Source organism: Callorhinchus milii, unplaced genomic scaffold (assembly GCF_018977255.1).
Source record: "Callorhinchus milii isolate IMCB2004 unplaced genomic scaffold, IMCB_Cmil_1.0 Scaffold8, whole genome shotgun sequence".
In the NCBI taxonomy this organism is placed as follows: Eukaryota; Metazoa; Chordata; class Chondrichthyes; order Chimaeriformes; family Callorhinchidae; genus Callorhinchus; species Callorhinchus milii.
Window position 1 is genome coordinate 8,676,495 of NW_024704749.1, and position 14,069 is coordinate 8,690,563.

The 14,069-nt window shown below is 51.9% G+C and overlaps 1 protein-coding gene across 1 annotated transcript; it reads left to right on the forward strand.

Annotated features, from left to right (window-relative positions):
• The first annotated feature begins 1,121 nt into the window (after window positions 1-1,121).
• zgc:113436 (uncharacterized protein LOC503528 homolog) lies at window positions 1,122-9,774 on the forward strand. Its single transcript, XM_042337499.1, has 8 exons — window positions 1,122-1,364; window positions 5,223-5,416; window positions 5,611-5,722; window positions 5,859-5,997; window positions 6,348-6,402; window positions 6,743-7,000; window positions 7,808-7,924; window positions 8,510-9,774. The coding sequence occupies exons 1-8, from the start codon at window positions 1,169-1,171 to the stop codon at window positions 8,708-8,710; spliced, it is 1,272 nt and encodes a 423-aa protein (XP_042193433.1). The 5' UTR covers window positions 1,122-1,168; the 3' UTR covers window positions 8,711-9,774.
• Window positions 9,775-14,069: the final 4,295 nt, after the last annotated feature.

Below are 14,069 nucleotides of genomic sequence, written 5' to 3' on the forward strand. Positions count from 1 at the left end.
CGAGGCGTCTCCAAGCGCTTCACGACGGGATACGCCGTCAAGTGAACTGACTGGTGCATTTTGTGGGCGAAACTCTTCGACCATCTGCGAGGAGCTGACGAGAAGAAAGTTATAATCCGTACCCGAAGCCTAAACGTCCGAGCAGTTCTTAGTTTAGCCCTGCGTTACGACGTTAGTTCACGACCCGCCATGACATTTCAGACCCAGGTCAACGACAGGACCCAACCGGACGACTTTTGGGGTTCCGCGTTTTGCAAACGCTCTTCTTGGTTTTATTTTTTTTTTTTGCCCCCCTCGTGTCAGGGTGAGAAAGATCCTGGTGTTTTTATCAGCGGCTTATTGCCATCGAACCAAACCGTCTCGACGTGTAGTGACTGTGTGTGTGTGTGTGTGTGTGTGTGTTGTGCGGGCGAACGCAATTCGTTTTGCGCACGGACCACGTTATGTTCCTGTGAACGGCCCGTGAAGTGAACAGGTAGTTTTATGAAGGTGGGGGTGGGAGGATTGTTAGCCAGGACACTGGGGGAGTGGTGGGGGGGGGGGGGGTGGGGGGAGAGAGAGCGAGAGAGAGAACGAGAGAGAGAGAGAGAAACTCCCTCCTCTTCCCGTACAGGGCCGCGAGACGGGCGGACGGGCGGAGCGTGGTGGATGGGTGGGGTGGTGGGGGGGGTTCAGTTGTGCTTATGGTCACCTCCCTCCCACCCTCCCTCCCTCCCTCTCGGTGTCAGGCTCTGCCGCCGTTGAGCGCTGCCGAGACGCCGCGCGAACGATAGTCGGTTTCATCCAAAGGACGGCGTCTCTAACAATGCAGCGCTTTCCACCGAGCGACCCCCCCACCACCACCAACCACCCCCCCCACCCACCCTCCCCCACCGACCCCCACCCCACCCACACACAAACACCCGCCCCACCACCAGCTCCGCACTGGACCACGTGAGCTCGGAGCGGGTGGGGGTGGGGGTGAGGTGTGGGTGGGGGTGGGGGGCAGCCAGGCTGAGCCCTCCCCCCCCCCTGTGTGTGTGTGTGTGTGGGGGGGGGGGAGCAAGGCCAGGGCCCGGTTTCCATGACAACAGGTGGTGGTGGTGTCTGTGTGTGTGTGGAGCTGAGGCTGAGGTTTAGTCTGTGTTACCGGAAAACCGCTCCGGGTGGGTGACTTCCGGCGGGACAAATGGCGGTGGCGGCGGCTCCTCCTCCTCCTCCTCCTCCCGCCGCCGCTGCCGCCGCCGCCGCCGTCAGAATGGCCGAGGCCGGCAACAAGTTCCGGGAGATCTTCCTCTACCTGTCCACGGGCGGTTTCCCCGCCGCCTTCGGCCCCGCCCGGAAGAAGAACCTCAAGCGATTCGCGCAGAAGTTCGTGGCGGAAGGTGAGCGGCGGCCCGCGGGCCAGGCTGCGGCCCGCGAGCGGCCGGTGAGGGTCCAGCCACCAGCCCCCACCCCACCCCAACCCCCGGGGTCGGGCAGACATGTGGCAAAGACAAGCCGAGGCCTGATTCCCCTGAGCTCGGCCTCTGCTGGCCCACTCTCCCCCACCACCACCCCAACACCCCCCCAACACCCCCCCAGATCTGGGCTCCCTCCTCCCAAGGAAGCCCCCGCCTCTCTCTCCCTCTCTCTCTCTCTCCCTTCTCCCTCCCTCCTCCCACAGGGTGATGTCCGAAGCCACTTCCAGCCACAAATTACGCCTCTCGCGTTGGTGGGGGGGGGGTGGGGGGTACATCCCAAGGCGCTGGACGGTCAAGGATGTTGGCCCGCGCTGGGGGTTGGGGATCAATAGTAATAATAATAATAATGATAATGAGAATCCTTGCAAAACGCGAAACACCGCGGACGCCGGAGCTCTGCAAACGACAACAGAAGTCGCCGGGAACCGTCGCGCAGCGGGTCAGGCAGCGTCCGCGGAGAAAGAAAGGAAAGCGAGTCAACGTTTCGGGTCCGCGACCCTTGGTCGGGGCCGATATTCCTCGCGGTTGATACCGCGCCTTGTCGCGTCTTCGAGGCGTCTCAAAGCGCTTCGCGGGATACGTACCGTAAAATAATAATAATAATAATAATAATCCTTGCGTTTGATATAAGCGCTTTTCACGTCGGGAGGACGTCCCAAAGCGCTTCGCAGAACACACGGTAAAGTGAATTGACTGTATATTTGTGGGCGAACGCGGCAGCCAATTGCGCACAGCAATGTCCCACAAACAGTCGTAGATTGAAAATGACCAATTTATTATTGTTTTTTGGAGGGATTATTATTAGGAATGTGGAGTAAGGAAACTTGCCCAAGGTTTCGCCCTCTGCCTGGAATTGAACTCAGGTCTCTCACTTGCAAAGCGAGTGCTCTAACCACTGAGCTACAGGACTCCAAAAGTGAACTTTCAGGAGCGGCGGAGGGCGGGGAGGGGAGGGTGGGGGTAGGAGGGCGACCGAAGGTGCGGTCGAAGAGGAGGGTATTGGAGGCGGAGCTCGAAGGAGGCGAGGGGGGGAGGTGGGCGGAGGGGCTGTGGGATGGAGTTCCGAAAGTGGGGGCAGAAAGGCTGATTTTCCTGATTCTCACGCAAGACGAACGTCTCAAAGCACTTGTCGCAGTCGCCCGGGAGCAGCGACCAAACTGGGAGATTTAAGGACGAGACCCGCTGGCGACTGTCGAGGAGATGTGCTCTCGGTAGAGATTTGAGCTACAGAAACAGAGCGAGAGAGAGAGAGAGAGAAGTGAGACGTGGACATGATTTGGGAGAGGGTCATAGACAGCAGGGGGCAGAGTGACTGAACGCTTGAGCGCTGACAGAGGCTGTGAGGAAAGGACCAAAAGTGGAAGAGAGGAGGGGATGGGAGACTGTGGCTGCGACCGAGGGAGTAAAAGGAGAGGTTGGGTAGAAGATCTTCTCTCGGAGGGTTGCCAGCGCGTGGAATGTTTTGCAGGCGGAGGCTGTTGGAGCAGCGTCCACTGGGGAGATTTGAAAAAGAATCGGACCAGTACGTGGGGGGGGGAGGAGGGTATTAGAAAGGACGGAAAGTAGCAGGGAATTGGGATTAGGACGGGATGGTTTCTGGGAGAAACGAACATTTAAAAAAAAAGGGTGGAATGGCCTCCTTTTGGTCCAGTATATTCCTGTGGCCCTGCGCGTTCGGGGCAGAGAGATTAGGCAACTGATTGCTTCTTACCTTCATCTCCTTTGCGGGAGTGGCAGAAGATCCCTTTACGCTTACCGTGCGGGGAGTGGGTTTGCTCCTCTAGGATAAACTTGTTCAACCTTGAGTCATTTTGCCTCGACGAAAATCACTTGTGACGTGTCGTTTGCCCAACCACTGTGTCAGCCGCTTCACTTTGGGCGCCATTTCTTGGAAGTTCTTTAAAATCGGAATAAACTTAGGTTCCCCCAAGATAGTCACCGAGTCAGTTCATCTCCATCCAGGCCTCTGATTATCGAAGTTCACACATTTACATTTCACGCCACTTTTGGGTGGACCTATAAGCCGACATATGACGTTCTCACACTTCCTGATGGTCTCAGCACTTACTGAAACGGGCTCTTATTTTCAGACAGTTTCCACCCAACAGATTTGTGCTGCTGTTGACCCTCCTCCCTCCCCACCACAGGCCCCGCTGGTGTCACAACTTTGTGCCTTTCCTGTTCCACTCAGCCAGTAACTCGTGTGGAAATAAACTTTCAAAATTAGACTGAATCTTAATCTGGGTCCTTGCTCCTTCTCTAATAAGTACACAGAAAAGGTCTCATTTGCAGACTTTCAGCCCTCTTCGCTGTGCAATCAATTCTTTACAAATAAACATTTTTTTTTTTATTTTAACATCTGATGTCTGACAGTGGGGTTAACCAAGGTGTTTTGTGAAACATAGTTTTAAAATGATTATTTGCTACAAACAACCATCCTCTCCTGATAATTTCTATGTTAGATTAGTTCAGACCCGTTACAGTACAAAATAAAGTAACTTTGCTCTGAATCATCAGCAGGGTTTGTTGTAGTAAATGTCTTGAGAATTCCCCAGCTGCCTGTTCAATCTTTTTGTGAATAACACCAGCAGTTTCTTGTGCAGTTGTGTATTGTCTAGCAGCTGCGGTGAACTAATTCATTTACAATATTTAGCACTGAATACGAGTGTTTCAAGTACTGGATGAGGATTTGAAGAAAAAGAATGTGGAACAATGCAAGGGAATATAGCAGGGAATAGGATTAGAGAGCTCCAGCGTGTGAGAGAGCATCAGCATGAACTCAATATGACAGACAGTCAGACAGACACACACACAGACTGGCTTCCTCGTGCTATCATTTGTATGAGTTTCTCTTAAAGTGTAGAATGATGAGCCCCACAAACCCACTTCTGTGATCGATGGAGGCGACGTATGTATCACACTGCGGGTAAGAATGAACTTTGTGTCTGTGTTTTTATAAACCACGTGTGGAGCGGGACTGGGGGAATAATCAGTGGTGGTTAGCGATGCTTGATGTTGCTGAGTTAACACCTCAACAACATCAAGCATAGGTCGACTGCAGGGTTCAAAACCAGCTCTTCACAAGCACAAGGTCAGACACCAAGCCACGGAGGCAATGACGAGCACGGTTGATGAGTTAGGTTTTAAGGAGGGATTTAAAGACAGTCAGAGAGAGGGGGATAGTTGCACAGGTTAGGGGGAAAACTTTGATTCCTACGATATCAGTGGCATTGCCTGCTCTCCACACCTCCTGGCCCCGGTTGTTAGTCGATTGGAGGATCGCTTTTCCGTGGGTAATAATCCCTTTTAAAAAAATAAGAATAACGTGGTCACTCAATCCACGCTTCTTTGCTGGACGCTGCTGTGTGCATTTGGCAGCCGCGTTCCCCCCACAAAATACACAGTCACTACACTTTACAGTATATCCTGCGAAACGCTTTGAGATGTCTCAAAGACGTGATAAGGCGCTGTAATCAAATGCAAGGATTACTATTATCGTTATTATTAAGGGTTTTGCCCACAAATATACAGTCAATTCACTTTACAGTCTATTCTGTGAAGTGCTTTGAGATGTCGAGAAGACGTGAAAAGCGCTATATCAGATGCAAGGATTATTATTATTATTATCCTAAACTATTGTCCTCTCGGGTTTATACATTTTCAATCCTATTTTTTAAAAAAAAAGGCTGTGCACCTCCACAATCGTATCCTACGATTTGTTGATTATAAGCTGCATGACTGACTCCCTGTGTTGTGTGTGTGTTTGTGTGTTGCTTTAAGGGGGCTGTTTGTACTACGTGGGATCCAAAAAAGATGAGAAGCGAGAGGTGGTGGCAGATCGGGATAAGCGCCGGGAGATCTTCTTGGAATGTCACTTCTCCGACCTGGGCTGCCACCTGGGGCAGAAGAAGACGGTGCACAGGATCCAAAGCCGCTATTACTGGCTTGGGATAGTCAAGGACGTGGTGGACTGGGTAAGCTCAGAGCGTTACTCACGCAAAGGCAAATTGTCTTTCCTTTTCGTTTAGGTTATATCAAAACAAACGTTTTCTCCGTGTCTTTTTCCAGTCTCTGGGGTATGTTGGTAAAAAGAAAATCACCGTTACTAAACTGTTACGAGTTATTTGGAAGTGGTTACTAAGGTCATCTGTTGGTGGTTTTGTCGTAGATTAAAACTTGTGAGACCTGCCAGCGGGCCGAGCAGTACAAGAACATGTCTCGCAAATACCGACCCATAAAGGTGACCAGACCGTGGGAGATACTGGGCATCGATCTGATCGGTAATAAAGATTTGTGTGTGTGTGTGTGGGTGTCGCGGGGGTGGGGGGGTTTGTTCTTTAGTTTTTAAGAGGAAAGTCTGATGCTGTAGATTTATTGTTGTTGTTTCCTCTCCCCTCTGCCCCCCTACACCCCCAGGTCCTTTCCCCGAGAGCAGCCAAGCTAACACCTATGTGCTGGCGGTCACCGACTACTTCACTAAGTGGGTGGAAGCCATTCCCCTTCAGAGGAAAAGGGCCTCCTGCGTGGCCAAGGCATTGGCTGCCACCTTCTACAGGCGAGTGAGCGAGTCTGTCTCGCGCGGAGGGTTTCATCTGGCAGCGGTGAAGCGAACGGAAGGGGTGGAATTATACCCTCCCGTTAGAGGACTGACGCACGCTGACTGACAGAGGCTGCCGGCCCCAACTGTATTCATAATTGGAAAGAAAATTGTTAACAAAGAAAGAAAGAAAGCAAACCCTCAGCCGTACATTGCCTTGGGAGGTCCTTCCCACATGAAAGGCGCTGTGTCAGTGGAGCGAGTGGTGGAACGTTGGATTATGTTGGTGATGATCAGTGTGGTTACAGATTTTGCTGTCAGGTTAACACTTGTGATGTGAGCCTCACTGATTTGCTTTGTTTGGGCAGGTTTGGGGCATCGAAAGACATTTATTCCAGTGAAGGCAGAGTGTTCTGCGAAGAGGTAAGCAGTGCTTTTTTTTTAAATTTTAGCTGCTGGCTGTTAGAGCATGTGTGAGTGTATGTGTGTGTGTGTGTGTGTTTGCTGGGTGAAAGCTACAACAACAGCTTGCATTTATATGGCTCCCCTCACGCAGGGTAGTGTCCGAGAGCGCTTGACAGTGGCGGAGCACAGTTCCGAACTGGGGGGAAGGGGGAACGTGACCGAAAGCACGGTCGAAGAGGAAGGTGTTCAGGCACGACCTGCAGATGGGGAAGGAGGGGCAAGGCAGAGGGATTGGGGAGGGAAAGAGTTCCAGAGTCTGAAACTGCAGGGCCCTAACCTCCCTCTCTGCCTTGTGTAGGTGAGTCGCGCCCTGGCTGATGAGTGGAACATAAACCATGCAGTAACCCCGGCCGAGCGGCCGCAGCACACAGGCCTGGACGACAGGACAAGTGAAGTGCTGAAGGCCGCTATCAGGAACGTGGTGAGCGAGAAGCCGCTGGACTGGGACGAGTGTCTGGATCCTGTCCTGTTCGAGTTCCGCACCTCGGTCAATTCGACCACCAAGTTCACCCCCTTCTTCCTGCTTTACAACCGAGAAGCCAGGCTGTCGTCTCAGGTAGGAACGGAGGATTTTACACTGAACGGTAAACTGTTCTTGTCATAATAATCCTTGCATTTGATATAGTGCCTTATCACGGCTTTGAGACATCCCAAAGCATATACTGTAAAGTGAATGTTTTGTGGGTGCAACGCGGAAGCCAATTGAGCACAGCAGCGTCCCATATACAGTCGCGGATTGAGTATTTAGTTATTTAACGGAGTGAGAGGCAGAGCTCAGGTAAACGGTGGCTGAGTGATTTCCGCCTTTGCTGTAACCTCCTACAAACAGAGTCTTGCCGCACACGGGAGGTGGGTCGCGAGGGAAAGGTTTCTGGGCGACGCACAGCATCGCTGGTCGTGATGTTTGCTGGATTTTGGCCTCAAGAGGGTACCAGACAGGAATGGGAGGGGGTGACTTCTGATCCTGGAGTCATGTGTTCCCGCCTACAGTGTCCCCACTGACGGTTTCTTCTCCTGTTTTATCTGTGGAGTCCTGTAGCTCAGTGGTTAGAGCACTCGTCTCACAAGTGAGAGACCTGGGTTCGATTCCCGGCAGGGCGAAACCATGGGCAAGTTTCCGTACTCCACACTCCACTCCACGCCTGATAATAATCCCTCAAAAAAAAGCAATAATAAAATTGGTCACTTCAATCCACGACTGTTTGAGGGACGCTGCTGTGCGCAATTGGCTGCCGCGTTTGGCCCACAAAACATACAGTCAATTCACTTTACGGCATAGTCCGTGAAGCGCTTTGAGACGTCTCGAAGACGTGAAAAGCGCGATATCAAATGCAAGAATTATTATTATTATTAATATTTTCAGGGAGATGTCGAGATTTCACACGAGTACAGATTGCCGGAGAGTTGCAGCGTCAAAGTGGAGAGCGTGGAGGAGTTCACAGCCGCCGTGAGCAACCAACAGAGCGCCGTCAAGGACATGGTGAGCGCAGGGCGGCCGGGGGTGGGTGCAGTAACGGCCTTTACTCTGCGCCGTGCTCCGCCACTGTCAAGCATTCTGGGACATTGCCCTGCATGAGGGGTGCTATATGAATGCAAGTTGTTGTTGTTGTTTACACGTGGTCTGAGGAGACCTGCCCTGTGAGAAACTGTAAATGCTAGGCGGAGTGGGTGGTGGTGGTGGGCGAGGAGAATCGGAGGAGGAGGAGGGAGGAGAAGTTCCTGCCTCTTTCCCCGATTCCGTGGCCGTTAGCCACGATGCATCCGTCACACAGCACAACTGAAGCTATCATCATTTAGTGGCCCGTTTGCCCAGTAGCAGCTTCAGTGCGGTTACAGTGCGGGAATAGCGGTCTCTTATGTTCGGAGCCTGGAGAACACACGGGGTAAAAGCGGGGATGAATCTCTCCAAAGGACCATGTCAGAGAGTGGTGTCTGCCGTGGGAGGCCCTGCGTGCGCTCGTCGCGGCTCCGTCGCCGCTCCGGTTTCTCCGTGGCTGTTAGGGGACCAAGACGGAGGGTAGTTGGGGGCCGGTTGATTTGTGGCTTTGTTTGTCGCCTTGTTCAGGTGATTGCCAACCTAGCCGCAGCTCACAAGCGTGAGAAGAAAAACGCCAAGAGGAAAGCTCGGAAGGGAGCGGACATTAACGGCGGCAGCGGGGTCTTTGTCGGGGCCACGGACAAAAAGCACAAGAAGAACCAGTTCCTCTCGTTCCAGATCGAAACCACTTTATCCTCTGAGCACAACCTGGCTGACGTGACCATCTGAATCCCGGTTACCGCAGCCCCAGGGCGTGGGGTGTATGTGTGTGTGTGTGTGTGTGAGTGTATCTGGCCCTCACTCCTCTCGCTGGGGGGGGGGGAAGATCGTGGAATTGTTTTCGGAGACACCGCTGCCGGGCAGGAACGCCGATCGGAAAAGTAGGAAAACTGGGTCTCGGTTTGCTCCAGTCCGAGGCCGAGGCGGTTGGGTTTCAACCGAAGCCTTTTTGTTCAACAGACGCCAGAGACGGCAACCGCAGACGGCAAGACCTTTACCAGCCATCCATGCACCCACGTCAGTTGACGAACGGTCTGACATTGAATGGAGTGAACATCGCGGTGGTGGAGGTGGGTATGGTATATCTCCTCTGCCGGCTCCTGCCTCTCGCTCACTCTCACCGTCAACACCGGAGACTCCGGCAACCGAAGGCAGCAAATACAAACAATGACGACGGACGGACAGACAGACTCCCAACACGTGCTGCGGTCGGTCGGTAGTTTTCCTGCGTGTGCTCACTCGCTCTCCCCCCACCACCCCCCCTCGCTGACGGATGCGGATCCCGCCTGATCCTTTCTGGGGAATGTTGCTGTTAATTTAGCATCTGGAGGTCATCGGATCATTGGATATCACTGTACCAACAGGTGGAAGACATTCATCTGAATCACATTTCTCCCACCATCTTTTCTCCATACTTCGCACATGTCGGTCCATTTAAATATCCTCCCTGATCCTGCCGGTGTGTTCCATACCTTCACAGGGCCCTGGGGTGGGGAAGGTACGTTTTCAGGTCTCTGTGTCGTAAACAACAAGAACAGGACTGGTATCTGCCAGCGGTGATGGAAACTGTGTGACGCTTGTGTTTACGTAATCGACCACAAGAACAGTTAGTGTGTCTCTGTCTGCTCTCTCCTTTCTTTTGTGACGTCGCTATTTGATTAGCAAAGCTGAGTCAAATGGTTTTATCTCTATTCTCAGCTCCTGTGCAGAGGCTTCAGAGGAACCGAGTCTGTGACTAGCAGTCAGAAGTGTGTGGCACCTTGTTACTTTATTAAAAGAACACTTTAATTGTATCTGGGAATTAAGGTGCTGTGTGTGTAAGGTGTGGGTGGTGTGGAGCGGTCACTGAACGGAGAATCACTATTGAGCTGCTGTAGCTGTAAGCAAATCGCCACATCGTGTGTGTGAGTCATTCTACACCAAACGGTTACACTTCAAGTCAATAACAACTTGGATTTATATGGCGTCCTCCACATCGGACTGGTGATGTCTCAGAGTGCTTAGATCACAATGTCCTGGCTGCCTGCAGATTGATTGCCTGATAGCTGGTTCCAGTTCTTGATTACTTTCTGTGTAAATAAACATTTTGCTGGTATCAGTCCTGACCTTGTCCTCTTCAGCTCCGCCCTGGTGGGACTCGGTGTTGTTCTGGCTTCACTTTGTTAGATCTCGACCTGTTTCCCTGCCATAACGCTGCCTGTTACATCTCTGTGTGTGAAAGGGCTCCAGTTTCCAGGCCTTCCTCATCTCTTCATCTTCCTTCATAGTGGCCTTCAGCCACTATGCCCCAAGGCTCTGGAACTGCCTTCCTCACTCCCTTCCTATTTTCAGGTCTCTGCTGAAGACCTTTCATTTCGACTGCGCCTTTGGTCATCTTCCTTCCCCTCCCCCGGCTCGGACCCGGGATCCATTACTGTGAAGTGCTCTGAGACGCTGTCCGGCGTGGAGGACGCTATATAAATCCAAGTTGTTGTTGTTGTTCCTAACCCTGGAATCAGCCCTGACAATGTAATTGAACTTGAGTAACAGATCAGCCGTGATCTAATAGCATGGCAGTACATGCTCGAGGGGCTGAATGGCCTACTCATGTCCCTATGTTCCCGGGCATCTGAACTCAACTGATTTAACAATTCGATCCCAGACGCCTTGCTTGTCTGGCCTTGTCTTTTGCCATCTGTCTACGGTAGCCCCTGATATTCCACCGGCTAAATCTAGCATTGGCCATCCAGGTTTGTGGTTTCTATTTCACTTCTGCCTAGAAATTAGCAAACCTGTGATTTCTGCACCATTTCCTCACTGCCTCCTGTTGCGTATGTGGCTTGACATGTATCTTCCTCCTTCCCAAGCGCTATGTGCATCCAAGCTTCACTCCCACCGGAAAAACAAAGGCCTGGGCTGGGAGCTTGGTTTGGCTGCGCTGACTGACTGATCACCTGCACGAGGGGGATTGGTGGCGCTGGGCTCCGAGCTGGAGGCTAGCAGCAGCCAGTCTAGTCTGTCAGGCAGTGAGGTGCTGCCTCTCCTTGTAACAGGAACCAGCCTGTGTGTGTGGCTTTGTGCTGTTCTGGGTTGCTTCAGATCAGAGTTTAGTCTGAAAGGGGAAGGATTGCTACAGCAGCAGTCCCGGGCGGGAACGAGGGAGTGAAAGGAGATCAGTCTTGTGTTGGAAGGTTAGCGTAGCAGGTCAGTGTGCGGGAACCCAGTGTGGTTGGCTCTCTGCTCCTTGCGGAAGCGTTGTGGTACAAGGGAATGAAGTCTCTCTGTGTGCTCAGTCAGTTCTCGGTGAGTGTCAGCACAGCCTAGCTCAGCCCCGGGGGAAGTGTGTGTGGTTACAGCCTGTGTTGCCCAGAACGAGAGCCTGGGCTGACTCCCATCAGCTTGAGTGATTACAGTTAGTTATTATTATTATTATTATTTAGTTAGCTGTGTTGCAGCCAGCAATGCAGTTAGGCTGACCATCAGCCAGTGATCACAGTTATCTAGTCGTCCTTAGTTAGTTATATTGTTTGCAGTTAGCGGTAGGATGCGGGGCTGGCAGGCTGGGGTCTGCTCACTGCTGGGAGCGGCTCTGGACGTGTCGGTCACTACAGTCCTGTATATCCACGGCACCGAGTACCAGCGTTTCTCCGCCGACCTGCGCCGCTTCTCCATGTCCCGCAGCTTCCTGGACCTGTGGGCGGCCTGTGTGCTGCGGCTCTGCCTGCTGAGCGGTGCCGGCCTGGGCGTGTGCCTGAACCCAGCCCAGGGCCCCGGGCGGCTGGGGCGCTGGGCCGGCTGGCTGCGGCTGCTGTTCGGGCTCGTGCCGCTCTACGCCACCGTCAAACTGCTGCTGTACTCGGACACCAGCGCCTTCCCCCACGACCTCTGGTTCTGGAGCCTGTTAGCCTGGACTTACTTCTGCTCACTGGCCACAGGCGCTCTCTGCCACCTGCTCTCCTGTGCGGGGCAGCGGGCTGGGGCTGGGGCTGGGGCTGAGGAAGGCTGTAATTTACTCACTGACGAACCGGAGGAGGAGAGGCGGCCTGAGAAACCGGGAGCCGGGCGGAGGCTTATCAGCTTGTGCTGGAAGGAGGCAAGGTTACTGACAGCCGGTGCGGTCTTTCTATTATTAGCTGAGCTGGGTATGTATCCCTGTCTTTCCCATTGTTATTTATATTATAATACAGTAATAATAATACTTGCATTTGATATAACGTCTTACCACGTCATCGATACGTCTCAAAATTGCTTCAGAAATGATTGACCCCCTCTTCACCTCCCACCTTGTTGTTTTTATTACGATAATTAATAAGTATAATACTTGCATTTTTAATTAATTCATTAATAAGAATAATACTTGCATTTGATACAGCGCCTTATCACGTCATCGAGACGTACTTAGTTTAGGGCGAAACACGGCAGCCAATTGCGCACAGCAGGTCCCACAAACAGTCGTGGATTGAAGTGACCAAATTATTATTTTTTTTAAGGATTAATATCCCCGGAAAAGCGATCCGCCAATCGACTTACAATCGGGATTCTACTTACGGCTAGGTGAACAGGCGTGTGGAGTAAGGAAACTTGCTCAACTTTCGCCCTGCTGGGAATCGAACCAGGTCTCTTGCTTGTGAGGCAAGTGCTCTAACCACTGAGCTACAGGACTCCATATATATCATGGCATATATATATATATATATATGCTGTAACATGTAGTGATTGCGTATTCTGTGAGCGAAATTAATGAAACTTCCTACCTACCTACCTGCCCGTACCCTCCGTTCCTCTGGCTCCGGTCTGCTCCACATCCCCCGCCCCAACCGCCCTACCATCGGTGGTCGGGCCTTCAGCCTCTCAGCCCCGAGGCTCTGGAACCCCATCCCCCAGTGCCTTCGCCGCTTCCTCCCTTTCCTCCTTCAAGGCCGGTTTCAAGACCTTTCTCTTTGACCGTACCTTCAGCTCCCCTCTCGACTCTCTACCCCCTCCTCGCTCCCTCCCTTCCCTCCCCTCACCCTGACCATTTCCCCCCCAATGCTCGGGTCCTGACCCAACTGTACAGCGCCTTGGGACGTCCTCCCGACGTGAAAGGCGCTCAATAAATGGAATCTTGTTGTTGTTGTTGTTGAAACTCAGCAGCCGATTCACACACAGCAACTTCCCCATAAACATTCGTGGAGTGAGTGACCACATTTTTTTTGGTGGAGGAAAGTTTAGTTTAAAAGTTTAGTTGAAGAGAAAAGTTATTAATCTCACGTAGTGGAATTGAGGCCCAAAACAAACTGTTTTGACGTAGTCGGGTCACAAATCATCTAAACTCCCGAGATTTTTTTTTGTCGAAAATATCATACAGCACAAAAAGAGGCCATTTGGCCCATCGAGTTTGTGCGGGCTCTTTAAATAGAGCAATTAATGTCAATCCCACTCCCCGGCAGTTTCCCCATAACCCTGCAAACCCGTCCTCCTCAAATACCCGTCCACCGCATTCTTAAAAGTAGTTATCGAATCGGCCTCGACTGCCCTTTCAGGCGATGCGTTCCAGATTCGAACAACTCGCTGTGTGAAAAAATGTCCTCACCCCTCACTTCTGCTTCTTTTAGATACTATTTTTAATCTGTGACCTCGAGTCACCGACACACCCACCAGTGGGAAGTCTTTCCCTTTCTAACCTATCAAATCCCCTCATGATTTTGAAGACCTCTATTAGGTCCTTGTAACCTCTGCTCCAATGAAAATAATCCTCACCTCTCCAGCCTTTCCTCATCATCAAGGTCCCTCATTCCTGGTACCATCCTCGTAAATCCCCTCTGCACCCTTTCCAATGCCTTAACATCCTTCCTATAGTGTGGTGCCCAGAACTGGGCGCAGTATTCTAACTGAGGCTTAACCAGCATTTTATATGGGTTAATCATAACCTCCTGACTCTTGTACTCTATGCCTCTATTTATGAAGCCTAGTATTCCATATGCCCTTTTTACAGCCCTATATACCTGTCCTGCCACCTTCAAGGATTCATTTACCTGCACCCCCAGGTCTCTCTGTTCTTTTACCCCCCTTAAGATTGTATTACCAGCCTATATTGCCTCCCCTCATTCTTTCTACCAAAATGCCTTAC

Bases quoted from the DNA above. Each gene is read 5' to 3' on its own strand.
- zgc:113436 (XM_042337499.1), top strand. From the start codon at position 1,169: ATGGCGGTGGCGGCGGCTCCTCCTCCTCCTCCTCCTCCCGCCGCCGCT. The intron at 6,403-6,742 runs GTAAGCAGTGCT...TGCCTTGTGTAG, and splicing joins GCAGAGTGTTCTGCGAAGAG to GTGAGTCGCGCCCTGGCTGA. The intron at 7,925-8,509 runs GTGAGCGCAGGG...CGCCTTGTTCAG, and splicing joins AGAGCGCCGTCAAGGACATG to GTGATTGCCAACCTAGCCGC.